We start from the raw sequence: 26,900 nt of genomic DNA, 5'->3' as shown, positions 1-26,900 counted from the left end.
TTCACTCAGGCGGGTGGCATCAGGCTGGGGACAAACCCCAGGGTGGTGACAACCTCCCTGGATGGTGACAAACCCCCTGGGGGTGGTGACAAACCCCTCATGGTGGGGACGTCCCTTTTGGGTAACAGCATCAGGGCAAGGCCATCCCAGGGCCTTGCAGTGGTGATGCCGGTGGCGATGGCGGTGCCGAGGGTGATGGTGACGCTGGTGACGCTGGTGACACTGGTGACGCTGGTGACGCTGGTGGCCGTGGAGCTCCGGGGCGGGCAGAGTTAAGGCCGCCGCTCTCATTCCTTCCACTCCGCCACGAATTCCTGAGCTGACTTGGACGCTTCCCTCCTGGTCCTTGATGGTCTTTCCAGATGGGGAGTGGGAAAAAGGGGGGACAAGGGGACAACGAGCAAAAGGACACGATTGGGGTTGTTTTTTTTGGGGGGGGGGTCATGGCTACATGATTTGGGATAAAAAATCCCAATTTTGGGCCAATTTTGCCTTGACGCCCACCTGCGCCCGGAGATCTGGCGGCTGCCGGTGCCGGTGGGAACCGTGTGGAGCCCCGACCCCTTTGGGGGTGTTTTGGGGGGGTGTGGGGGGGTGACAGACACCGCGAGGAATATGTCTGCCCCCCCCCACTGTGCCCCTCACCCCCCCACTGTGCCCCTCACCCGGCGTCGGGGCGCGGGGGGGTGCTGCTTCATCCATGGCCCTCCAGCCCCAGGCTCTGCCGTGCCGGGGAGGTGCCGGTGTTGGCGGTGGCCCCCCCAAATGCAGTGGGGGGGGTCGGGGAGGGGGTTCAGCCATGGGGGGGGGGCAGCCATGGCGTTGTTATTTACTCCCAGCCCCTTTTTCCAGTGGAAAGCGCTGGAGGAGCCAGGACCTGGCCCCGCTCCTGCCCGCGAGCCCCGGCCAGAGCCGCGGCCCCGCTGCCAAGGGCCGAGCACAGGCTCCTCCACCTGCTCAGCCATGGGACCCCCCCCAAAAAAACCCCTGAACCCCCCCCCAAAAAAAAACCTGAACCCCCCCCAAAAAAAATATTCAGCAACGGGTGGGCTTTGCACTCCTTTACCAACTGGGGAAACTGAGGCACGGATGGGAGCGGAGCAGGAGCAGAACAAGGGGGGGTCACCCATGGCCTGCAGAGCATTTTGGGGGGGCAAAGTAGATTTTTTGGGGGTGGGGGGGCTGCTTCCTTCGCTGGGGGGTGGAGGGGGGCGGTCAGAGGGAGCTGCCGCCGGCCCAGCGACAACCTGGGAGTTATTTTTGGCCGAGTTCAGCGGTTCCCCGCGAACACACACGGGCTTTGTCCGCAGCGGCCTCCCGGGGGGCTCCGGGGCAGGACGGAGGGGTGGGGGGGGAGTCTGGGGGTCTGGGGAGGATCTGGGGGGGTTGGGGAGGATCTGGGGGGGAATGAGGAGAATCTGGGGGGGTTTGGGGAGGATCTGGGGGGGTTGGGGAGGATCTAGGGGGGTTTGGAGAGGATCTGGGGAGGTTTGGGGGGGGTCTGGGGGAATTTGGGGAGGATCTGGGGGGGGTTGGGGAGGACCTGGGGGGGAATGAGGAGGATCTGGGGGGGAATGGGGGGATCTGGGGGGGGTCTGAGGAGGATCTGGGGGGGGTTAGGGAGGATCTGGGGGGGGTTGGGGAGGACCTGGCGGGGAATGAGGAGGATCTGGGGGGGGTTGGGGGTCTGGGGAGGATCTGGGGGGGTTGGGGGTCTGGGGAGGATCTGGGGGGGGTTGGGGAGGACCTGGGGGGTTTGGCTGCAGCGGAGATGCCCCAGGGGTGCAGAGCGAGGGGCTGGCTCAGCGAGGGCCACATGCTGACCCCCCACCCCCAGCACCGGTGGTCCCCAGCTCCAGCCTTCCTGAGGGTCCATCCTGCCCTGTCTTCATCCATCCCTCCCCGTCCCTCCGTCTGTCCATCCAGCTCTGTCCCACCACAGCTCCATCCTTCCCTGGTCCCATCCTTCCCTGGTCCTGTCCCTCCCCAGCTCCATCCTTCCCCATCCCACCCCATCCCACCCAGGAGACCAAGGGCCACCACCCACCACCCACCCCCACCACCCCGCACCCACCCCCAGCCCCCAGCCCGGGGCAGGATGGAACCCCCTGTGTGTCCCCCCCCCCCAAGCACTGACCCTCAGATCTCTGAAACCCAACACCAACCCCCACCCCCCAACGTTCCCCCCCTCATTTATTTGTGGGTGGGGACCCCCTTGTTGGGGACCCCCATGTTGGGGACCCCCTTTTTGGCTGCCGGGTGGGGGGCACGGTGTGGGGGGGTGCTCAGCAGCCTGGTGCTGCTGGGGGGGGGCACCAAACCCTTTTAAAGGCCCTCACCATCACCTGACTGCCCCAGCACCCTCCCCATTGGGGGGGTGGCCCAGGGGTGGGATGTCCCCCCCCCCCCATTTGCCCACCCCCCCCAGGTGGGGGCCAGGCAGAGCTGGGGTGTGCATGTGGCGGGGGGGGGGGGGAGGGAGCCCCCCACTTTGGAGCTTGGTTGTGGGGCTGTGAAATGTGCCCCCCCCTCCCCAAAGCCCCCACTGTGCCCCCCCCCCATTGCCTTGGGGTGCAGGGACCCCCCCATCCCCCTGAACCCCATTGCTGGGGGGGGGGGCTTGGAAGGGGTCAGGCTGGGTCGTGGCCCCCCCCCACCTTGCACCCCCTGTTTTTTTGGGGGGGGGGGACAGTCCTGGGCCCAGTTCCAGGCAGAGCAATGAGGGGAGGGGCTGTGCTGAACTGGGGAGGGGGGGGTCTGTGTCCCCCCCCCTTGAACCCCCTCTTTCTGCTATGAATCAGCAGGAATGGGGGTGCAAAAGGACTGGGGGGGGGGAGAAATGGGGGGGGCTGCAGGGTGGGGGGGGCTGGGTACGGACTGGGGGGGGACACCTGGACTCCCCCCGGGATGGGGGGTCTCAGACCCTCGGGACCCCCGGGATGGGTTGGGGGGGGGGAGTGTCTCAAACCCCAGGGACCCCCCCCCCCCCGAGAGGGGGGGATTGAGCCCCCCGGGATGGGATGGAATGGGGGGGGGGGGTGTGTCTGAGTCCCTGGGGACCCCCAAGATAGGGGGGATGGAATGGGGGGGGGCTCCAGCTCCCAGAGACCCCCGGAATGGGATCGGGGTGGGGGGGGCTCCAGCCCCCAGGGACCCCCGGATGGGATGGGGTGGGGGGGTCTCAGTCTTCCCGGGACCCCCGGCATGGAGGGGAGGGGGATGTTTCTCTACTCCCAGGACCCCCGGGATGGGATGGGGGGGTCTCAGTCCTCCCGGGACCCCCGGGATGAAGGGGGGGGTTCATCCCCCCGAGACCCCCCAGATGGGGTGGAATGGGGGGATCTGAGCCCCCTGGGATGGGATGGGGGGGGTCTCACTCCCAGGGACCCCCAGGATGGGATGGGGGGGGTGTGTCTCAGCCTTCCCGGGACCCCCAGGATGGGATCGGGGGGGGGTCTCAGTCCCAGGGACCCCCAGGATGGGATGGGGGGGGTCTCACTCCCAGGGACCCCCAGGATGGGATGGGGGGGGGGGGGTCTCACCCCAACCTCCGCAGCTCCCCGCAGCCGGGCTGGGGCCATCCCGGGGGGGAATGTGGCGGGGGGGGGGGGGGCACACACACAGCCCCGTTACCCCCCCCCCACGTCCCCCCGCTCCCGCCCGGCCCCGGTGCCGTCCCGGAGGAGGGTCGGGGGGGGCCGGCCCGGCTCGGGTTACACGGCCCGGGGGGCCGCGCCGGGACATATACGCGGCGGCGGGGCGGTGCGGGCACTGCTCGGCCCGACGCACGGTGAGGGGCGCCGCCGCCTCGCCATGCCCGGCCGCCGCCTCGCCGCCGCCTGCGCCATCCTCCTCCTCGCCACCGTCGCCGCGCAGGACCGAGACCTCCGTGAGTACGGACCCCCACTCCCCCGCCCCACTCCGCCACCCCGGTCCCGACCCCCGGCCCCGACCCCCCCCACCGAGAGGAGCACCGGGATGGGGGGGGGGGGGGGTGATGGTGGCAGGGAAATGGGGGAGCGGAGGGGAGAGGGACACTGGGGACAGTGTGGGACACGGAGGGACAGCGTGGAGACACGGGGGGACAGTGTGGGGACACGGGGGGACAGTGTGGGATGGATGGGGAAAGTTTAAGGATAGTGGGGGGGACAGTGTGGGATGGGGGGGACAGTGAGGGACACGGGGGGACAGCGTGGGGACACTGGGGGACAGTGTGGGACACGGGGGGGACAGGGTGGGGACACTGGGGGACAGGGTGGGATGGATGGGGACAGTGAGGGACACTGGGGACAGTGTGGGGGCACGGGGGGACAGTGTGAGATGGATGGAGAAAGTTTAAGGATAGTGGGTGGGACAGTGTGGGATGGGGGGGACAGTGAGGGACACGAGGGGACAGTGAGTGACACTGGGGGACAGTGTGGGACACGGGGGGACAGGGTGGTGACACTGGGGGACAGTGAGGGGACACTGGGGGACAGTGTGAGAGGGATGGGGAAAGTTTAAGGATAGTGGGGGGGACAGTGTGGGATGGGGGGGACAGTGTGGGACACAGGGGGACAGGGTGGGGACACTGTGGGACAGCGTGGGACAAGGGGGGACAGTGTGGGATGGATGGGGAAAGTTTAAGGATAGTGGGGGGGGACAGTGTGGGATGGGGGGGCCATACTGGGGGACAGTGTGGGACAGGGAGGGACAGTGTGAGACAGCACAAGGAGAGTGGGGGATGGCGTGGGGACATGGAGGGACAGCGTGGCACAGAGGGGGACAGAGTGGGATGGCGGGGGGGGCGTGGGATGGATGGGGAAAGTTTAAGGGTAGTGGGGGGGGACAGTGTTGGGTGGGGGGGACACACCAGGGGACAGCGTGGGACAGGGAGGGACAGTGTGGGACACTGGAGGAGAGCACAAGGAGAGTGGGGGACAGCGTGGGGACACCAGGGGACAGCAGGGAACAGCGGGGGACAGTGGCAGATGGAGGGGTACAGTGTGGGATGGAGGGGGAAAGTTTAAGGGTAGTGTGGGGGGGGACAGCCTGGGATGGAGAGGGACAGCGTGGTGACACTGGGGGACAGCATGGGACACCGGGGGACAGCGTGGGACACCGGGGGACAGCACAAGGAGAGTGGGGGACAGTGTGGGACACTGGGGGACAGTGTGGGATGAATGGGGAAAGTTTAAGGGTAGTGGGGGGGACAGTGTGGGATGGGAGGGGGACAGCGTGGGACACTGGGGGACAGTGTGGGGACACCAGGGGACAGTGTGGGGACACCAGGGGACAGTGTGGGATAGAGGAGGGATAGTGTGGGATGAATGGGGGGAAGTTTAAGGATAGTGGGGGGGGACAGCGTGGGATGGAGGGGGACAGCGTGGGGACACCGGGGGACAAGACAAGGAGAGCAGGGGCCAGCGTGGGACACAGGGGGACAGTCTGGGGACATTGGGGGACAGCCTGGGACAGAGTGGGACAGGTTAAGGGTGGTGGGGGACAACCTGGGATGGGGGGACAGCATTAGGACCTGGGGTACAGATGAGATGGCGGGGTGCATCTTGGGGACAGCAGGGGACAGTGTGGGGTGGCAGGAGATGGGCTGGGGCAGGGGACACGGCAGGGACACCGGGGTACTGCAGGGGGACAGCCTGGGGACACGGGGTACACCCTGGGGACACGGGGTACACCCTGGGATAGCAGGGAACAGCCCAGGGACATGGGGGGACAGCCTGGGGACAGCAGGGTCCAGGTGGGGACACAGGGTCCAGCCTGGGGACAGTGGGGTCCAGCCTGGGGACACTGAGGTCCAGCCCTGGGGTACATCCTGGAGGGGTGATGGGGCACATCTTGGGGACACTGGGAACAACCTGGGGACACCAGGGAACATCCCAGGGACCTTGGGGACACCAGGGCATCTCCTGGGGATCCTGAGGAAGATCCCGGGGGACCCTGGGGCACCTTCTGGCCACCCAGGGGCACCTTCTGGCCACCTCCGGGTGCCTCCTGGGGACAGTGAGACACATCCCAAGGACCTTGGGGCATCTCTTGGGGACCCTGGGGCACCTCCTGGCCACCCAGGGGTACCTCCTGGGGACAGTGGGACACATCCCAGGGACCCTGGGGCACCTCTTGGGGACTCTGGGGTGCAGCCTGGGGACACCTGGGGACCCTGAGGTACCTCCTGGGGACACTGGGGCACCTCCTGGGGACCCTGGGGTGCAGTCTGGGGACACCAGGGCCCCCCAGCAGAGACCCTGGGGACACCAGGGCCACTGCCCATGTGCCACCAGAGGTGCCGAGGCTGCAGGGACACCCTGAGTGCCACCAAGACAGGGGGACACAAGTGCCATCGGGGTCCTGGGAGGGGGTGGACCCCCCTGAACTGCTTCAGGCTGCAAACCCTTTGCTGAACCACCCCCTGCTGCGCCGGGACCCCGGGGGGGGGTCCCTCGCTTTGTCACCTCCCCCCCCAAACTAGGAGGGTCACCCCCTATGGATCATGGTGGCAGTGCCATCATGGGTGACAGTGGTCCCCTTGCCACTTTGGTGGTCCCTTGCTTCACTGCCACCCCCCGAACTAGAGTGGTTTGAGGGTGTCACCCCATGTGGATTATGGTGGCAGCGCCACCACCTCTATCATGGGTGACCATGGTCCCCTGCCACCCTGGGGGTGATGCCACCACCTCCATCATGGGTGACCATGGTCCCCTGCCACCCTGGGGGTGATGCCACCACCTCCATCATGGGTGACCATGGTCCCCTGCCACCCTGGGGGTGATGCCACCACCTCTATCATGGGTGACCATGGTCCCCTGCCACCCTGGGGGTGATGCCACCACCTCCATCATGGGTGACCATGGTCCCCTGCCACCCGGGGGGGGGGTGATGCCACCACCTCCATCATGGGTCCTCTGCCACTCTTGAGGTGATGCCACCACCTCCATCATGAATCCCCTGTCACCCTGGGGGTGATGCCACCACCTCTATCTTGGGTGACCATAGGTCCCTACCACCCTGGGCATGATGCCACCACCTCCATCATGGGTCCCCTGCCACCCTGGGGGTGATGCCACCACCTCCATCATGGGTGACCATGGTCTCCTTCCACCCTGGGCATGATGCCACCACCTCCATCATGGGTCCCCTGACACCCTTGGGGTGATGCCACCACCTCCATCATGGGTGACCATGGGTCCCTGCCACTTGGGGGGTGACGCCACCACCTCCATCATAGGTTCCCTGTCACCCTGAGGGTGATGCCACCACCTCCATCATAGGTTCCCTCTCACCCTGAGGGTGATGCCACCACCTCCATCATGGGTCCCCTCCACCCTTGGGGTGATGCCACCACCTCCATCATAGGTTCCCTCTCACTCTGAGGGTGATGCCACCACCTCCATCATGGGTCCCCTCCACCCTTGGGGTGATGTCACCACCTCCATCATGGGTCACCTCCACCCTTGGGGTGATGCCACCACCTCCATCATGGATGACCATGGTCCCCTGCCACTTGGGGGGTGATGCCACCACCTCCATCATGAGTCCTCTGCCAACCTGGGGGTGATGCCACCACCTTCATCATAGGTTCCCTGCCACCCTGGGGGTGAAGCCACCCCCATACCCCTACTGTCCCCCCCCCCCCCCCCCCAAACCCCTTGTCCCCGCAGCCGAAGCAGGCAGCTGCCTGCAAGACGGCCAGAGTTACCGTGACAAGGACGTGTGGAAACCGGAGCCGTGTCAGATCTGCGTGTGTGACACGGGGGCAATCCTCTGCGACGATATCATCTGCGAGGACCTTCGCGATTGTCCCAGCCCCGAAATCCCCTTCGGAGAGTGCTGCCCCATATGTCCCGCTGAGCACGGCACCGACCGTAATTTATTTATTCCTTTGCTTCGTTAATAAATAAATTACCCGGCCATGGATGGGCCTGGGGGGGTGATGGGGGGGGGGGGGAACATCCATGGGGAGCTCCAGGGAAAAGGCAACTTGGGGACCCCCCCACAATCCCAGGAGGGGTTAAAAAAATCATCTTAAAATGGATAAAAATCCTTTTTTTTTAGCCCCAAATGGCATCTGGAGGGTTTTTTTGGGGGGAGGGTATAAAAAAATCTTATAAAGTGGAAGGTTTTGGGGTGCAAGAGGGGGGGGACACCACAGCCATGGCCCCCCCCCCGGCATCCCATCAAAAGGGACATTAAAATGATATTTGTGTCCCCAAAATTGGGATAATTCACCCAAAATGATGACAAAACCCCCAATTCCCTGAACCCCAAAATTGCCTTTTTTAACCCTTCCCTCCCCCCCCTTTTTTTTGGGGGGGGGGGAAGGGTTGAGCAGCCGCCTGCCTGCACCCCCAAAACCCCCCCCCCCCCCCCCGCATGCTGAACCCCGCTTTGCCCCCCCACCCATCACCCTGCTTCGGGGGAGCCCCCCCCCCCCCATGCTCCAGTGCCCCCCAGTTTGGCCCCGAGACCATCGTCACCCCCCTCAGGCTGGGGACAAGGTGCTTCATGTGTGTGTGTCCTCCCCCCAATTTGTGTCCCCCCCCCTCTAATTTCTCTTTATTTCTTTGTTTTTCCAACAGGACAACCTGGCCCCAAGGTGAGGCTGGGGTGTCCCCCCCCCCCGGGGCCCAATTTCTTGGGGTTTTACCCCAAAATGTGTGTTTGGGGGGGGGGGGGGCTCAAGGCAGGACCCCTGGGCACCCGCATGGGGCGAGTGGCTCTGGGGATGTCACTTCTTGGGGGGGTTTGTCACCTCCTGGAGGGATTCGTTACCTCCTGGGGGGGGTTGTCACCTCCTGGGGGGGTTTGTTACCTCCTGGGGGGGGTTTGTCACCTCTTGGGGGGGGTCATCACTTTGGGGGGGGGGGTGCTCAAGGCAGGACCCCTGGGCACCCACATGGGGTGAGTGGCTCTGGGGATGTCACTCCTTGGTGGGGGTTGCCGCCTTCTGGGGGGGTTTGTTACCTCCTGGGGGGGTTTGTCACCTCTTTGGGGGGGTTGTCACTTCCTGGGGGGAGGTTTGTCACCTCTTGGGGGGGGGTTGTCACCTTGTGGAGGGGGGGGCTCGAGGCAGGACCCCTGGGTACCTGCATGGGGCAAGCAGCTCTGAGGTTGTCACCTCTTGGGGGGGGTTTGTCACCTCCTGGGGGGGGTTGTCATCTCCTGGGGGGATTCGTTACCTCTTGGGGGGGTTGTCAGCTCCTGGGGGGGTTTTGTTACCTCCTGGGGGGGGGTTGTCACCTCTTGGGGGGGGTCATCACTTTTGGGGGGGGGTGCTCAAGGCAGGACCCCCTGGGCAAGCGCATGGGGTGACCAGCTCTGAGGTTGTCACCTCTTGGGGGGGTTTGTCACCTTCTGGGGGTGTTCGTTACCTCCTGGGGGGGGTTGTCACCTCTTGGGGGGGGTCATCACCTTTGGGGGGGGGTGCTCAAGGCAGGACCCCCTGGGCACCTGCATGGGGTGAGTGGCTCTGGGGTTGTCATCTCCTTGGGGGGGTTCGTTACCTCTTGGGGGGGGTGTCACCTCCCAGGGGGGGTTTGTCACCTCCCAGGGGGGGTTTGTCACCTTTGCGGGGGGTGGAAGAAATTTGGGGGGGGGGTTTCGGGGTGCCCCCCCCTTGTCTCACCCCCTGCTTTGCCTTGCAGGGACAGAAGGGCGAACCCGGTGACATTAAAGATGTAAGTGCCTGAGGTTGGGGGGGGATTTGTGCACTGGGGGGGCCCCCCAAAACGGGGGGGTGGGGGCCCTGCCATTGCGGGGGATGATTTTGGCGAGGGGGGGGGGGGGGTCCCCACCTGCACCCATCTCACCCCACCCTTGTGTTTCCCCCCCCTTACAGGTCGTAGGACCCCGAGGGCCCCCGGGGCCGCAGGTGGGAGCACATTTCTGGCATATTTTTGGGAGGGGGGGTTGTGGGATGGGAGGGGGGGCGTGGGGGATTGCTGACCCCCCCCCCTCCTCTCTCAGGGCCCAGCAGGCGAACAGGGACAACGAGGGGACCGCGGCGAGAAAGGGGAGAAGGTGAGAGCGACCCCCCCCCCCCCCCAGCAAAATCTGCCCCCCCCAGCATTTGGGGGTGCTGCAGAGAACTGACGCGCTCGGTGCATGGATGACCCCCCCCTCTTTTTATCCCCCCCCCCCAGGGTCCTCCTGGCCCCCGGGGTAGGGATGGAGAACCCGGCACCCCTGGCAATCCCGGCCCCCCCGGCCCCCCTGGACTTCCCGGCCCCCCAGGCCTCGGTGGGGTGAGTATTTGGGGGGGGTGGGTGGTTTTTTGGGGTGAAATAAGGGGGTTTTGGGGCACGCTCAGTCCCCCCCCCTTTCCCCCTGCAGAACTTCGCGGCTCAGATGGCGGGGGGCTTCGACGAGAAGGCCGGAGGCGCGCAGATGGGCGTCATGCAGGGACCCATGGTAAGGGACCCCCCCCCCGGGGTCAGGGACCCCCCCCCAAACCCACCCCCCCACCCCAGGGGGGACGTGGCAGCACCCCAGGGGTCCTGTCTTGAGACATGGGGGACCCTGGGGACTGTCCCCATTTTGGGGGACCCCCCCCCCAGTTTGGCAGGTGATGGTGGGGGGTGGCCACCACACCCCCCCCCACCCCATGACACTGTTGTCTCCCCCCCCCAGGGTCCCATGGGACCCCGCGGCCCCCCCGGACCTTCCGGCGCTCCTGTAAGTACCCCCCAACCCCGTGCCAGGCTCGGGGGTCTCTGGGTGGGCACCCCCCACCCCCCTGATGTCACTGTCCCTCTTCCAGGGTCCCCAAGGATTTCAAGGCAACCCCGGTGAGCCCGGCGAGCCCGGCGCTGCTGTGAGTGTCCCCCCACCCTGTCCCCCCCCCTCAATCCCCCACCCCGTCTTGGGGACACGCCACCCACCCACCACCTCTCTGTCCCCTTTAGGGTCCGATGGGTCCCCGGGGACCACCGGGACCTCCTGGGAAACCCGGTGACGACGTGAGTCCTTCGCGGCACCGCCCGGGCTGAGAACGGGCAGCTCGGTGCAGGGGTGACCCCAGGGTGATGTGATATTTTTATCCCCCCCCCCCCCCCAATTTCCCCACAGGGTGAGACAGGAAAACCCGGCAAATCCGGCGAGCGGGGCCCCCCCGGCCCCCAGGTAAGGCAGCACCAGGCTGGATCTGGCCCCCCCCAAGGACAGAGCCACCCCCCCAGTGTCCCCCATTTGTCCCCAACCTGCTTCCTTGCAGGGTGCTCGTGGCTTCCCCGGGACGCCCGGTCTCCCCGGAGTGAAGGGCCACCGGGTAAGTGTGTCCCCCCCCTCACTGCACCCCCAGTGTCCCCATCACCCGGTGGCACAGAGGGTGACACCCCCCCACAATGTCTCTGTCCCCAGGGCTACCCCGGCTTGGATGGTGCTAAGGGAGAGGCGGGAGCTCCTGGAGCCAAGGTGAGTGTTGGGTGACCATCCCTGTGGTGTCAGGGCTGGCAGGGTGACCGTCCCCGTGGCATCAGGTCTCATGGGGTCACCACCCCCATGGCATTGGGGCTGGTGGGGTGACCATCCCCATGGTGTTTGGTCTCATGGGGGTGACCATCCCCATGGCATTGGGGCTGGCAGGGTGACCGTCCCTGTGGTTTTGGGTCTCATGGGGGTGACCATCCCTGTGGCATTGGGGTGATCATCGCTGTGGTATCAGGGCTGATGGGGTGACCATCTTCATGGCATCGGGGCTGACGGGGGGTGACCATCCCCGTGGCATCGGGTCTCATGGGGGGTCGCCGTCCCCGTGGCGTTGGGGTGACCATCGCTGTGGCATTGGGGCTGATGGGGTGACCGTCCCCATGGAGTGAGGGCTGGCGGGGTGACCATCCCCGTGGCGTCGGGGCTGATGGGGTGACCATCCCCGTGGCGTCGGGGCTGTCGGGGTGCCACACGCCGGGGCTCACCCCCTCTCTGTGTCCCCCCCCCTCCTCCCTTGCAGGGTGAATCCGGCTCCCCCGGCGAGAACGGCTCCCCCGGCCCCATGGTGAGTGTTTGGGCTGGGGAAGGGGGAAACTGAGGCACGGGGAGAAGAGGGGGGGAAGGTGTTCCCACCCCCCACCCCCCCCCAACCCGTCACCGTGTCCCCCCCAGGGTCCCCGCGGGCTGCCCGGAGAGAGAGGACGTCCCGGCCCCTCCGGCGCTGCGGTGAGTGTAACACCCCGGTGACACCCTGTTGACACCCCAGTGGCAGGGGGGTGGCATCCCCCATCCCCCCGTGGTGCCCCCCAGTGACACCCCCCCCCACCGTGTCCCCCCCCCCCAGGGTGCTCGTGGCAATGACGGTCTCCCCGGCCCCGCTGGACCCCCGGTAAGTAAAGGGCTGCTTGGCCCCCCCCGGGACGCTGTGTCACCCCACAGGGGACGCTGTGTCACCCCGTAGGGGACACCGGGGTCCCCCCCCAACCCCTGGGCACACCCTCACGCCCTCCTCGCCCCCAGGGACCCGTCGGCCCCGCAGGAGCCCCCGGCTTCCCCGGCGCCCCCGGCTCCAAGGTAAAGGAGGGGAAGGGGCTTCTCTCAGGGAGGGGAAACTGAGGCACGGTGCCACTGTCCCCGTCACCCCGACTTTCCTCCCGCCAGGGTGAAGCGGGTCCCACCGGCGCACGAGGTCCCGAGGGTGCCCAGGGTCCCCGCGGTGAATCCGGCACCCCCGGCTCTCCCGGCCCCGCCGGCGCCCCCGTAAGTGCCACCGCTCGCTGTGTGTCGTGTCCCCTCGTGTCCCCTGGCCTGGGAGCCACGGGGACGGGGCTGGAGCTGCAGGGGGGGGGAGGGAAGGGGTGGTGGGGTGCTCGGTGGTGGGGAAACTGAGGCACGGGGGCAGAGCTGGGCTCAGCGGTGTCTTGTTTTAGGGTAACCCCGGGACTGACGGCATCCCCGGCGCGAAGGGCTCGGCGGTGAGTGTGGCTGGGGACAGGGATGGGGACAGGGACGGGGACAGGGGTGTCCTCAGCCCCTGGGGGGGATGGGGACAGGGACAGGGGTGTCCTGAGCCCCTCGGGGGGACAGGGATGGGGACAGGGCTGTCCTGAGCCCCTGGGGGGGACAGGGATGGGGACAGGGCTGTCCTGAGCCCCTGGGGGGGACGGGGACACGTGGGGACCTTGGGGGTCGTGGGGGACACAGGGAAGTGGGAGGGTGCTGAGGGATGGGAGGATGTGGGGTGCTGGGGAGCGTGGGGTGTTGGGAGGTACTGGGGGATACTGGGGGATGCTGGGGGACACTGGAGATGCTTGGGGACATGGGGATGCTGGGGGATGTGGGGACATGGGGATGCTGGGGGACACTGGGGGGTGCTGGGGGGTGTGGGATGCTGGGGGACACTGGGGGGATGCTGGGGGACAGTGGGGGGATGCTGGGAGGTGTGGGATGCTGGGGGATGGAGGATGCTGGGGGGACACTGGGGGACATGGGGTCGCTGTGGGGACACTGTGGGACACGAGATGCCAGGGGGATACGAGGACGCTGGCAGATGCAGGGGACACTGGTGACGCTGGGGGAGGCGGGAGGACAGAGGGGACACAGGGGACACCGGGGGTCACGGCACCATGCCCCCCCTGACGGCGTCCCGCCGTCCCCAGGGTGCCCCAGGCATCGCCGGCGCTCCAGGCTTCCCCGGCCCCCGCGGCCCACCCGGACCCCAAGGTGCCACCGGCCCGCTGGGACCCAAGGGACAGACGGTAAGAGCCCCCCGAGAGCCCCCCGAGAGGGGGACCGCGGCCCTGGCCCCGCCCACTGCCGCATGGCCACGCCCACTCTGCAACACGCCCCGCCCACTCTGCCACAGGCCACGCCCCCATCCCCAAAACCTTGCGGGTCCCTTCCCCAGTCACCCTTGGGTCACTCCCTGGTCACCCGCTCCTGGTCCCCAAAGGGGCCACCAGGGATGGGGACAGGGTGGGGATGGGATGGGGATGGGGACAGGGATGGGATGGGGACACGATGGGGACAGGGATGGGATGGTTTGGGGATGGAATGGGATGGGGATGGGATGAGGATGGGGACAGGGATGGTTTGGGGACAGGATGGGGTTGGGGACAGGATGGGGATGGGGACAGGGATGGGATGGGGATGGTTTGGGGACAGGATGGGGACAAGGATGGGATGGGGACAGGGATGGGATGGGGATGGTTTGGGGACAGGATGGGGACAGGGATGGGGACGGGATGGGGATGGGGACAGGATGGGGACAGGGATGGGGACAAGGATGGGATGGTGGTGGGGACAAGATGGGGATGGGAATGGGTTGGGGACAGCATGGGGATGGAGACAGGGATGGGGACAGGGATGGAGTTGGGGACAGGGACAGGTTAAAGGACTGGGATGGAGATGGGGATGAGGAAAGGGATGGGGACAAGGGTGACAGTGGGGACAGGCATGGGGACAAGGATAGGGTTGAGGTTGGGGTCAGGAGTGAGGGCAGGAGTGTGGGAGAGGAAAGGGGATGGGGACAGGGCTGGGTTGGGGACAAGGATGGGGACAGGAGTAGGGACAGGAGGAGAAGACAGGGATGAAGATGGGCACAGGAAAGGAGACAGGGATGGGGTGGGGACAAGGATGGGAGTGGGCTTGGGGACAAGGAGGGGAGCAGGAGTGGAGGATGGGAATGGGGATGGGGACAGGAGAGGGGATGGGGACAGGGATGGGGGTAGGATGGGGACAAGGATGGGGACAGGGATGCAGATGGGAGTGAAGGTGAGGACAAGGCTGGGTTGGGGACAGGGGTTGGGGACAGGGATGGGGACAAGCAAGAAGGTGGCCACAGGAACAGGGCCATGGCCTGGAGAGGGGCCTGGGGATGGGGCCAGCCGTGAGGCCACCGTGTCCCCGTCCCCCACCGCCCTGTCACCCCGCAGGGAGAACCCGGCATCGCGGGCTTCAAAGGCGAACAGGGACCCAAGGGCGAGACGGTGAGTGGGGGGGACAAGGCGGGGGTGTCACCTCCAGCACCCCCCTTCGGCTGGGGGGTCCTGTGGCCCCTCGGTCCCCACCCGGGGCCGGACGAGCGTCTCTTCCCCTAACGAACCTCTTCCCCTAACGAGGCCCCTCGAGGGGCAGCGTCCCCCCTCCCACGGTGGCGGGGAACAATAGCCGCTGTGTTTGTGTGTCCCCCCCCTCATTGGGGACATTCCCCCTCGCATTGGGGACATTGCCCCCCCCCCCCGGCTTGGGGACATTCCCCCCTCGCTTCATTAACCAGCCTCAATACCCGGGGCCGGACCCCCGCCGCGGTGGCCCCCGAGCCCTGGCGCCGGTGGGGGACACGTGGCACGGTGAGGGGCTCCTGCCCAGCACCCCCTTAGGGCTGGGATTTATTTATGGGGGGGGGGGATACGCTGTGTGGGGGGAGGAAGGCTCCTTGTGACCCCCCCTTTTCCCTCCTCTTCCTCAGGGACCCGCAGGACCCCAAGGTGCCCCCGGGCCAGCTGGGGAGGAAGGCAAGAGAGGAGCCCGCGGTGAACCGGGTGCTGCTGGCCCCCTAGGGCCACCTGGAGAGAGGGTGTGTGGCCCCCTGCCCCCCGCACCCCCCCTCAGCAAGGTGCTGCCCCCCAAAACCTCCCCCCTTGACTTCACTCCTCCTCCTCCTCCTCTTCCTCCATAGGGTGCTCCCGGCAATCGCGGCTTCCCCGGGCAGGATGGGCTGGCTGGACCCAAGGTGGGACACCGGGGTCATGGGTATGGGGAGGGGGGGGGCCAGGGGAGTGACCACCCCCCCTGAACCCCCCAATTCACCCCGTCCCACCCCACACAGGGTGCTCCGGGCGAGCGTGGCCCCGCTGGCCTCGCGGGTCCCAAAGGAGCCACCGGTGACCCCGGGCGCCCCGGAGAGCCCGGACTGCCCGGAGCCAGGGTAAGAGCTGGGGGGGTCACATCCTGCACCCCTTTGGGGTTGTTAAGGTGCTTTAGGTCAATAAGGTGCTTTTGGGGTTGGTTAAGGCGCATTTGGGTCTATAAGGTGCTTTTGGGGTTGTTAAGGTGCTTTTGGGGTCGATAAGGTGCTTTTGGGGTCGGTTAAGGTGCATTTGGGGTTGATAAGGTACTTTTGATGTCAGTTAAGGTGCTTTTGGGGTTGGTTAAGCTGTTTTTGGGGTCAATAAGGTGCTTTTGGGGTTGGTTAAGGTGCTTTTGGGGTCAATAAGGTGCTTTTGGGGTTAGCCAAGATACTGTTTGGCATTAAGATGCTCTTTGGGGTTGGTTCAGTTGCTCTTCAGTGCTAATTGAGATGTTCTTTGGGGTCAGTTAAAATGTGTTTGGGGTTCGTGAAGATGCACTTTGGGGTTAGCAAAGATGCTTCTTGGTGCTAATTCAGATGATTTTGGGGTTAGAGATGCATTTGGGGTTAGTTAAGATGCATTTGGGGTTAGTTAAGGTGCATTTGGGGTCAGCAAAGATGCTTTTTGGGGTTAAGATTCTTTCTGGGGTTAGTGAAGGTGCTCTTTGGGGTTAAGAAAGGTGCTTCTTGGTGCTAATTAAGATGATTTTTGGGGTTAAAGATGCATTTGGGGTTAGTTAAGATGCATTTGGGGTCAGCGAAGATGCCCTTTGGGGTGCCTGCAGCCCCCCACCCCAATTCCTTCCCCCCACCACAGGGTCTCACCGGCCGCCCCGGCGACGCTGGACCTCAAGGCAAAGTTGGCCCAACCGTGAGTGATGCTCCATGGGGGGGGGGGTCTGCATGGCCCGGGGTAGGGGGGGACACCCTGGGGTCCCCACTGACGTCCCCCTGTCCCCGCAGGGTTCTACCGGTGAGGACGGGCGCCCCGGCCCCCCCGGCCCGCAGGGTGCTCGCGGCCAGCCCGGCGTGATGGGTTTCCCCGGTCCCAAAGGCGCTAACGTGAGTATTTTCCTACCCAAAATGGGGGGGGGGGGCTGCAGCCCCGGAGCCCATCACCGTCGCCTCTGTCCTCCCTTTAGGGCGAGCCTGGAAAAGCCGGTGAGAAAGGACTCCCCGGTGCCCCAGGGCTGCGGGTGAGTTGTTTTTCCTCCCTCAACACCCCCCTAAACCCACATTTTGGGGTTACTCCAGCGTCGTAGTCCCCTGAGTGGGGAAACTGAGGCACGATGGGGCCGGGAGGGTGACGTGGGGTCCTGGAGCTCAGCGATGGGGTTTTTTTTCTCCTCTATAGGGTCTTCCTGGCAAGGACGGCGAGACGGGAGCTGCCGGCCCCCCGGGACCCGCCGTGAGTGTCGCAGCCTCGCTCACCCGGGGCCAAAACCCGCTTGAAATGGGGGGTTGGGGGTTGTAGCCCCCCTGGATGTGGGCAAAGGACCACCGAGTGTGCCAGGGACGGAGCCTCCGCGCTCCCCGGCCCTCGCAGCGTTGGGGTGTGGGGATATCGGGACCCCCCACTGTGGTTCTGGCTCTGGGGTGGGTGAAGCTCGAACCCCAGGAGGTTTTGGGGTGCTTCACCCCCGTCCTTCCCGCAGGGTCCCGCGGGTGAGAGAGGAGAGCAAGGAGCCCCCGGGCCCTCCGGCTTCCAGGTGAGCACATGGGAAGAGGGGGGAGGAATTTGGGGTGCCAGGGGCAGGGTGCTGCTCGTGGGTGACCCCGAGGCCCCGTCCCTGGGGGGTCTCGCTGCCACCATCCTAATGCCACCGCTCCCCCCCCCTCCCAGGGGCTGCCCGGGCCACCAGGTGCCCCCGGAGAGAGCGGCAAACCCGGCGATCAGGTGAGGCCCCGTTTTTCCTTCCTCCCTGATGTCCCCCGGCTGCAAAGGGGGGGTCAGGACCCCCCCAGCAGCCCCTGGCACTGACCCCCGACTCTTTCCCCCCCTCTCCCCACCGCAGGGTGTTCCTGGAGAAGCTGGTACCCCCGGTCTCGTCGGTCCCAGAGTAAGCATCACCCGGCTGTGGGGACATGACACCTCTCCGTGTCCCATGGGGGATTCTGGGGGGCTCGAGGGGGTCAGCAGAGCCTGGCCACCCCCAGCCGGGGCCATCGGCTCCCCCAGTCCTGGTGGCTCAGCTCCACCTGTCCCCTCTCCTCCCAGTACATCCCAGTCCATCTGGGATGGATGCTCTGCCCTCCGTCCCTGGGGACATCCATGCAAAGGGCACCGTGACCCTCACCGTGGCCTCTTCCTAACACTGTGCCCCCACCCCACCCCAGGGCGAACGCGGCTTCCCCGGTGAACGTGGCTCTCCCGGCGCACAAGGGCTGCAGGGTCCCCGCGGGCTCCCCGGCACGCCGGGCACCGACGGACCCAAGGTGGGTGACACAAGGGGACGAGGCTCAGTGGCTCGGTGCCACCAGCAGAGCCATGACCCTGGGGGGGCGGTTGGCACCCCAATAACTGCACCTTCGCTCCACTTTAGGGTGCAACCGGACCAGCCGGCCCCAACGGTGCCCAGGGTCCCCCCGGGCTGCAGGGGATGCCCGGCGAGAGAGGAGCAGCTGGCATTGCCGGTCCCAAGGGTGACCGGGTAAGTGCCGGGTCCCGGAGGGGTCCCGAGCGGCATCAGGTCTCAGCTCGGCTCACGCCGCCTCCGTCTCGCCCCACAGGGAGACATCGGCGAGAAGGGCCCCGAGGGAGCCCCCGGCAAGGACGGCGCACGCGTAAGTGGGACGGGGCCGCGGCGGGAGCGGGGTGGCCACCGAGGGATGCTCGAGGTGGCCTCAGCCTCATCTCTCTCTCCTCTGTAGGGTCTGACAGGTCCCATCGGTCCCCCCGGCCCTGCTGGCCCCAACGGCGAGAAGGTGAGAGCCCGGGTAGCCCCTCGGCTGCTCCCGACCGTGGGAGATGCCACCCACCCCCCGCAACTCCCCAACTTTTCTTTTCCAGGGTGAATCCGGCCCCCCTGGTCCATCCGGCGCTGCCGGTGCCCGCGGTACCCCCGTAAGTGCCACCCCGCCATGTGCTGGCGATGCCACCGATGGCCTCGCTCCCCCCCTGTCCCTCCCCCTCCATTTAACCCCCATCTCTCCCCCTGCAGGGTGAGCGTGGTGAGCCCGGTGCCCCCGGTCCCGCCGGATTTGCCGGCCCCCCGGTGAGTATTTGGCCCCGTTCCCCGCCCCGGCACGGAGCCAGCGATGGCTCAACCCGCTCACGGCGGCCGCTTCCCCGCAGGGCGCCGACGGGCAACCCGGTGCCAAAGGCGAACAAGGAGAACCCGGGCAGAAGGGTGATGCCGGCGCTCCCGGTCCCCAAGGTCCCTCCGGTGCACCTGGCCCGCAGGTGGGTACAGGGGGGGCACCCCAAAATGGGGGGGGGGGGGGGTGGCAAACGCCACGGGGGTCCCTACCCCTGGGAAATGTGGGGGCATCGTCCTGGCAGGCTCATTTCTAACCCGTTTGCCTCTTCTTCCCAGGGTCCAACTGGTGTAACTGGTCCCAAAGGAGCCCGGGGTGCTCAGGGCCCCCCTGTGAGTAGTGGGGGGGGGTGAGTTGTGGGAGGGGGTGGCTGGGGGGGGCGGTGGGCAATGTGGGGCAGCATCCGAGCTCCCTTTCTCCTCTCTTTCCCCAGGGAGCCACCGGATTCCCCGGCGCCGCCGGTCGTGTGGGACCACCCGGCCCTAACGTGAGTTGGAGGGGAACTGGGATCGCTCGGGGGAGCAGCTGGGATCATTTGGGGGCAGCTGAGATGGCTTGGGGACAGCCAGGATCATTTAGGGGCAGTGGGATTGCTCAGGAGAGCAGCTGGGATCACTTGGGGGGCAGCTGGGATTGCTTGGGAGCAGCTGGGATGGCTTGGGGACAGCCAGGCTCATTTGGGGACAGCCGGGATCACTTGGGGGGCAGCTGGGATCACTTGGAGGCAGCTGGGATGGCTTGGGGACAGCCAGGATCGCTTGGGGACAGCCAGGATCATTTGGGGACACCCAGGATCGCTTGGGGGGGGCAGCTGGGATCGCTTGGGAGGCAGCTGGGATCATTTGGGGACAGCCAGGATTGCTTGGGGACAGCCAGGACTGGGCTGGGGGGCTTGGGGGCTCAGGAGACGCTGATTGCTCCGTGCCGGTGGCGAAGCAGCGGAGGGTCCCCGAGCTCAACAGCCCCCGCTGGACACCGGGCAGCTCGTGAGCCCCTAAAAAGGGTTTTTCTGGGGGTCTTCAAGCGCCGGAGCTGACCCCGAGGCTCAAGCGGTGCCGGGATGTGGGTGATGAAGGGGGAAAACCCGCCTCCGTTTGCACTAACCCTGCCTTCTCCCCCCTCAGGGTAACCCTGGTCCCCCCGGCCCCCCCGGATCCGCTGGCAAAGATGGTCCCAAGGGTGCTCGCGGTGACGCCGGTCCCCCGGGCCGTGCCGGTGACCCCGGTCTCCAAGGCCCTGCTGGCCCCCCCGGCGAGAAAGGCCAAGCCGGCGAGGACGGCCCCGCGGTACGGGTTTTGGGGGGGGGGCACCTCCCTCCACGCTCATTCAGTACCATGTCACCCCCTCGCCGGGTCTGACCCCCCCCTCCTCTGCCTCCCCGCAGGGTCCTGACGGTCCCCCCGGTCCCCAAGGTTTGGCAGGACAACGTGGCATCGTTGGTCTTCCCGGACAGCGTGGTGAGAGAGGCTTCCCCGGGCTGCCGGGGCCATCGGTGAGTTGTCACCCCCGTGGGGTGAGCTGTCACCCCCCCGGGGTGAGCTGTCACCCACCCCGTACCCCACGGAGCTGCCGGAGTGGCCGAGCGTGGCTTTCCCGACCATGAATTTGGGGGCTTCGAAGCACACGTGGCAGCTTGGAGGCTGCTGAAGCCCCTGGGGGGGCTGCAATGAGCCAGTCACGGGACCAACAGCCCCCTTGGGTGCAGCTCAAGCACCCCAAGGACCCCAATCCTGGTGTGATTTGGGGTTTTGCAGCCGCCGGTGCCATCGGGGCTGGGCAACAACCGAAGGTGCTTTGGGATCCCTCCTGCTCCCCCGTGTTGGGTCACGGCTTTTTTTTCTCCCCCACTTCATTTAGGGCGAACCTGGGAAACAAGGAGCACCCGGCTCTGCGGGCGACCGCGGCCCCCCCGGCCCCGTGGGTCCCCCCGGTCTGACGGGTCCCTCCGGTGAACCCGGGCGCGAGGTAGGCAGCACCCTGGGAGGTGGGGAGGGGGACGGTGCCTGTGTCCGTGCCGGGATCATCCTGGTGTAACCCCGACATCACTGACCCCGCACCATAACTCAGCTCCAGGCACCCACCAGCACCTTTCTGTGGGTGTTTTTTGCTTTGAAAGGGGAGTTTGTGCATGTCCTGTCCCATCTCAGGGTCAAAACACCAGCATCAGTTTAGGGATGGTCCTCCTAGCTGGTGCCTTCAAGGTGGGGACAATCTCTTGGTTGGTGGCATCAGGGTAGGGACATTTCTTGGCTGGTGGCATCAAGGTAGGGACAATCGCCCTGGATAGGGAGAGTGGATGGGGACAATCTTCTGGCTGCTGGCATCAGTGTAGGGATGGTCCTCCTGGCTGGTGCCTTCAAGGTGGGGACAATCTCTTGGCTGGTAGCCTCAAGGTGGGGACATTTGTCCTTGCTGGTGGCATCAAGGTTGGGTACAATCTCCCTGGATAGGGAGAGTGGATGGGGACAGTCTCCTGGCTGCTGGCATCAGGGTAGGGACAATCTCTTGGCTGGTGGCATCAGCATAGGGATGGTCCTCCTGGCTGGTGCCTTCAAGGTGAGGACAATCTCTTGGCTGGTGGCATCAGGGTAGGGACAATCCCCCTGGCTGATGGCATCAAGGCAGGGTGGTGGCATCAGGATGGCAAGAACATCCTGGCTGGTGGCATCAGGGTGGTGACAGTGTCTCCTCTTCTTCTCCCAGGGTAGCCCCGGTGCTGACGGACCCCCCGGCAGAGACGGCGCAGCCGGCGTGAAGGTGAGCTCGCCCTGGGCTTCCCCCACGCCCTCTCATCTCGGGCCAAAAATCTGACCGTCCCCTTGTCTCGACACAGGGTGATCGTGGTGAGACGGGTCCGGTGGGTGCCCCTGGCGCTCCCGGTGCTCCCGGTGCTCCCGGCCCAGTCGGTCCCACCGGTAAACAAGGAGACAGAGGCGAGACGGTGAGTGGCGGCACTCAACGGCTCGTTGAGTTTGGGGTCTTGTTAGGGGAGATGGGAACCACCCTGCGCGCAGATAAATGATAGCAGTGGCCCCCCCGGGAGCAATTAGTTACTCGGAGTAATTGGGAGAGGCAGGCGGGTGTCGTTAGTGGCTGGCACTAATTTAGTGGTGCCCCATTAGTGGCTCTGAGCATCTTCCCGAGCATTCAGGAGCACCGAGAGCCCAGTTTGGGCTCTGCCTCCACCCCAGCACCCCCCAGGGAGCTGTAAGCACCGGGAGGCTCAACCAGGGACAAATCTACCCCGGTATTAATTAGCAAGGATCGTTACTCAGTGCGTTACTCCAACAGACAGTATTTAAAGATGCCATTTGGCGCCGGCAGCTGCTGCGAGCACCAGGGCCAGTTGGGACACCCCCAAAGGCACAGGGCACCCCCCAGCATCCCCTGCTCCTGGCCCCTTGCGACTCCCCTCTTTTCTCTCCCCAGGGTGCACAAGGTCCCATGGGTCCCTCCGGTCCCGCTGGCGCCCGGGGCATGCCGGTGAGTGATGCTGGGCTCGGCGGGGCAATGCACGGGTTCTTGGGGTGCAGTGGGTGGGGGTCTGCCACCCAGAGCCTGACACGTCCCCCCCTTCTCCCCTTCCAGGGTCCCCAAGGGCCTCGCGGTGACAAGGGTGAGACAGGAGAGGCTGGAGAGAGAGGGCTGAAGGGCCACCGCGGCTTCACCGGGCTGCAGGGGCTTCCCGGACCACCCGTAAGTGGTGGCACTCAGCCCCTCCATATCTCACCCCAGAGCTGGATGTGGCTCCTTCAGGGTGGCCGCGGCCACGGAGGAAGCCCTGAGCCCGTGGCAAAGGCTGTAACCCTCCACCCTCGCTTCCTCCTCAGGGTCCTTCTGGAGACCAAGGTGCTGCTGGTCCCGCGGGTCCTTCCGGTCCCAGGGTAAGTCCTGCCCATGGCCTTCGGGGAGAGGAGAGGAAGAGGAGGCCCCTCGAGCCCCCCTGGGTTGCTTGCCTCGCTCCCCAGCACCTTCCCTGACTTGGGGTCTTGCAACAACCTGACCCCCCTGCTTTGGGGCTGTCTCCTAGGGTCCCCCCGGCCCCGTCGGCCCCTCTGGCAAAGACGGCTCCAACGGCATGCCTGGCCCCATCGGTCCCCCCGGCCCCCGCGGACGAAGCGGTGAACCAGGTCCTGCGGTGAGTAAAAATGCTGGTGGTGGTAGTGAAGGAGGAGGGGGGTGTCAAGCTCGCAGAGCAGCCCAGCAGGATTGCATCTTCTTCCTCCCGTAGGGTCCTCCTGGAAACCCAGGTCCCCCTGGTCCTCCCGGCCCCCCAGGCACCGGCATCGACATGTCAGCTTTCGCCGGGCTGGGTCAAGTGGAGAAGGGTCCCGATCCCATCCGGTACATGCGGGCAGACGAGGCCGCCGGCAGCCTGCGGCAGCACGACGTCGAGGTGGACGCCACGCTCAAGTCCCTCAACAACCAGATCGAAAGTATCCGCAGCCCCGAGGGCTCCAAGAAGAACCCAGCCAGGACCTGCCGTGACATCAAGCTTTGCCATCCCGAGTGGAAGAGTGGTAAGAGCCTCCATCCCTTCCTCCTCCCCTCCTGTCCCTCCACCCCAGCCCCAAGAGGACACTGAGGTCCACGATGCTCTTTGCTCTGACCTCCAAACCCTCACGTTCACACACCGTTTGTCCTCCCCGCTGCAGGAGACTACTGGATCGACCCGAACCAGGGCTGCACCTTGGATGCCATCAAAGTTTTCTGCAACATGGAGACAGGCGAGACCTGCGTTTACCCCATCCCCAGCAGCATCCCCAAGAAGAACTGGTGGACCAGCAAGACCAAAGACAAGAAGCATGTTTGGTTCGCAGAGACCATTAACGGCGGTTTCCACGTAAGTGTCCCCACCCCGGGCTGGTGCTGCACAGCAGGAGAGGGGAGGTCAAGTAGGGGAAGGTGTTGGGCGTCTGGTTGAAGAGCTGGGATGTCCTTCCTTGGGGTTATGTTGACGGATGTTGTATGAGAGACTGGCTGTTCTAGAGGACTCTGTTGAATTCCTGGAGTTGGGTCAGTTGGGCTTTGATTTTTGCAGCCATCTGGGACCATAAAGGACAGAAGTCCCCTCAAAAAGTGGCTGAAAACAGGGTTGTTGTGACACCCAGAGGCTTTAATGTGTCGCCTCTTCCCCTCCAGTTTAGCTACGGTGATGAAGACCTGGCTCCCAACACCGCCAACATCCAGATGACCTTCCTCCGCCTCCTGTCCACCGAAGGCTCCCAGAACATCACTTACCACTGCAAGAACAGCATCGCCTACATGGACGAGGAGACGGGCAACCTGAAGAAAGCCCTCCTCATCCAGGGATCCAACGACGTGGAGATCAGAGCCGAGGGCAACAGCAGGTTCACGTACAGCGTCTTGGAGGACGGTTGCACGGTAAGTCCACGGGCGCCTGCGAGACAAAGACGTAAGACGATGAGTTGGGGTTCAACTCATGAGGTTGTTGTTAGTTTGTATCCAGTTCTGGGCCCCGCACTTCAAGAGAGATATTGAGGTGTTGGAGCGAGTGCAGAGGAGGGCGACCAAGGTGGGGAAGGGTCTGGAGGGTCTGACCTCCGAGGAACGGCTGAGGGAGCTGGGGGTGTTTAGCCTGGAGAAGAGGAGGCTCCGAGGTGACCTTAGTGCAGTCTACAACTACCTGAAGGGAGGTTGGAGCGGGGTGGGAGTCGGCCTCTTCTCCCAGGCAACCAGCGACAGGACAAGAGGACACAGCCTCAAGCTTGGCCAGGGGAGGGTCAGGTTGGACATTAGGAAGCATTTCTTCTCAGCAAGGGTCATTAGCCACTGGAAGGGGCTGCCCAGGGACGTGGTGGAGTCACCATCTCTGGAGGGGTTTAAGACAAGACCGGACATGGCACTTAGTGCCCTGGTCTAGTTGCCATGGTGGTGTCAGGGCCATGGTTGGACTCGATGAGCCCAGAGGGCTCTTCCAACCTCATTGATTGATTGATTGATTCTGTTTTCTCCCCAGAAACACACTGGCAAATGGGGCAAGACAGTCATCGAGTATCGATCACAGAAGACCTCGCGCCTGCCCATTGTAGATATTGCACCTATGGACATTGGTGGAGCCGAGCAGGAGTTTGGCGTGGATGTTGGCCCAGTCTGCTTCTTGTAAAAAAAGAAAGATTTGTTTTATTTGTGTGATTGTTTGTTTGTTGTTGTTTGTTGTTTTTTTTTAAATCCAGCCCAATACCAGAAAAGAAAACTAAAAAAAAACCAACCCCAAACTCACCCCGAGGACCTGAGTCCTTCCCAATCGCTCCTACGACTTCTGCACTGAATGGCTGCAACGACCCCCTCGATCCACACCCTTCCGTCGGGGACCACCCGCCTCCTTCCAACGCCGTCCGGGCAGGCTGCGAACTATAAAACCAAACCAAACACCCCACGGTCTTATTTATTTATTCTCTTCCTGTAAGACCTATTTTTTAGGTCAGGTGGAGGTGGGAATTTAACTGGCAGGTACAATGGCCCTTCCCTGGAAAAGGGAGCTCACAAATCCAGGTATCACGAATCCCCTCCTGCCCCCATCCCTCCCTCTGTGTATCCCCAAGCAGGAGTGCTAATGTATCATAGGATGAAACAAAAAAAATGGTGCTATTCTTGTAAAACAAGTCTGTATTTTTTAACATCAGTTGATATTAAAAAAAAAAAATACAAAAAAAAACTTTTGGTGGAAAGTACAAGTTGATTTGGGCTTTTGTTTGTGTTTGCTGCGGTCTAACTCCTTTCTCTCCCTTTTTCAGCCACAATAAAGGAAGGTTTTGGGTCAAATTCCAGCTTTTCTGGGCTGAAGCTACCTCGTACTAAGGGAAAAAAAAAAACAAAACAAAACAAATAAATCCCCAAAAAGCCAAAAAAAGGGAAGGGAAAACCATTTTAAGTGAAAAAAAACCTCAAACACCAGGAGGTGTTTCTATTAGGGGATTTATTAAGAAATATCATACGAGGTTTCTATTAAGGGATCTCTTGTCCCATCGCACCCCTAAACAGAACCAGGGTGAGTCAAAGGAAACCAGTAAAACCAGTGGGGAGGGGGATGCTGAGACCAATCCTCATGCCAATCAGTAGGGACATGGCCAGGGGCTGCCCTCTAACCCTCCTCCTCAGCCTCACCACGGAATTTATCCCATTTTATACAGGTAAAAATAGAATTTCAGGAGATATTTTGCAGTAGGGAAGGCCATAGAGCTCACAGCCATCGCTGCACCTTTAGGGTTTCATTAAAAGGGAGATATGTAAATTGTTCTCTGAAACAGGCTTGCTAATTAGAGGAAAAGCCTCAGGAGTTGAATTTTTTCTTACTATCTGAAAAAAAAAATCAGCCCACTGACCCCCCAAGTGTTACAGATGCTGGAGCTTCATGTGCCGGAGCGTTGACTGGGGGTTTTAGGAGTTTCGTGACAGTGTTTTTGTTAAAATCTCTGGTTTTTGCATCCATGGGTAGCACGGCACCGCAGTTTTTCATTAAGAGAAATTACAACTTTAAAGGATTTTTAAAAACCCTTTTAAAAATGCTACTTCAGGGCCCTCATCTCTATTTTAAATGCTCACAGCTGGCGATGCAGCAGCAACAGCTCCTGCCCAAGCACCTGAGGCAGCCTCTGCAGGACCTGTGAAAGAAAACACCAACCCAATGTTGGCAGAAGAAATTCATTAAAAAGGATTGGAGGATTAGGAAGGATTTTCAAAGTAAAAATGCCCTTTAAAAGGCCAAGTGCTTTGCCACATGACCCGGAGGGCATCCTTAATTATTAGTGCTCTGGCTCACCGCTGCCAGACAAGTAATTTGGGGCAAAGCCTTTCTCCTGTTCAGCCAAGCAGCAGGTTTAGGGCTCCTGCTGTGGGCATCCCATGA

General features: G+C 64.0%; 2 protein-coding genes across 2 annotated transcripts in view; one reads left to right on the top strand and one right to left on the bottom strand.

Annotated features, from left to right (window-relative positions):
- The window catches only part of SP7 (Sp7 transcription factor), a 166,544-nt gene that overhangs the window by 53,780 nt on the left and 85,864 nt on the right, over window positions 1–26,900 (bottom strand). The gene's annotated exons all lie outside the window — the stretch shown is intronic.
- On the top strand, window positions 3,814–25,157 carry COL2A1 (collagen type II alpha 1 chain). Its single transcript, XM_068410037.1, has 54 exons — window positions 3,814–3,889; window positions 7,656–7,859; window positions 8,574–8,590; window positions 9,639–9,671; window positions 9,833–9,865; window positions 9,961–10,014; window positions 10,137–10,238; window positions 10,327–10,404; window positions 10,624–10,668; window positions 10,754–10,807; window positions 10,899–10,952; window positions 11,062–11,115; window positions 11,207–11,260; window positions 11,353–11,406; window positions 11,942–11,986; window positions 12,094–12,147; window positions 12,266–12,310; window positions 12,442–12,495; window positions 12,583–12,681; window positions 12,852–12,896; window positions 13,581–13,679; window positions 14,856–14,909; window positions 15,392–15,499; window positions 15,602–15,655; window positions 15,752–15,850; window positions 16,590–16,643; window positions 16,736–16,834; window positions 16,915–16,968; window positions 17,127–17,180; window positions 17,428–17,481; window positions 17,616–17,669; window positions 17,788–17,832; window positions 18,110–18,208; window positions 18,316–18,423; window positions 18,503–18,556; window positions 18,644–18,697; window positions 18,783–18,836; window positions 18,934–18,987; window positions 19,068–19,175; window positions 19,309–19,362; window positions 19,464–19,517; window positions 20,155–20,316; window positions 20,415–20,522; window positions 20,888–20,995; window positions 21,734–21,787; window positions 21,864–21,971; window positions 22,460–22,513; window positions 22,619–22,726; window positions 22,861–22,914; window positions 23,061–23,168; window positions 23,262–23,550; window positions 23,686–23,873; window positions 24,173–24,415; window positions 25,011–25,157. Exons 1-54 carry the CDS (start codon window positions 3,814–3,816, stop codon window positions 25,155–25,157), a joined length of 4,452 nt encoding a protein of 1,483 aa, XP_068266138.1.

The sequence above is a fragment of the Nyctibius grandis genome, chromosome 11 (assembly GCF_013368605.1).
Source record: "Nyctibius grandis isolate bNycGra1 chromosome 11, bNycGra1.pri, whole genome shotgun sequence".
NCBI lineage: Eukaryota > Metazoa > Chordata > Aves > Nyctibiiformes > Nyctibiidae > Nyctibius > Nyctibius grandis.
Note: the sequence above shows the minus strand (reverse complement) of the source record. Positions and strands in the feature narration are given on the sequence as shown.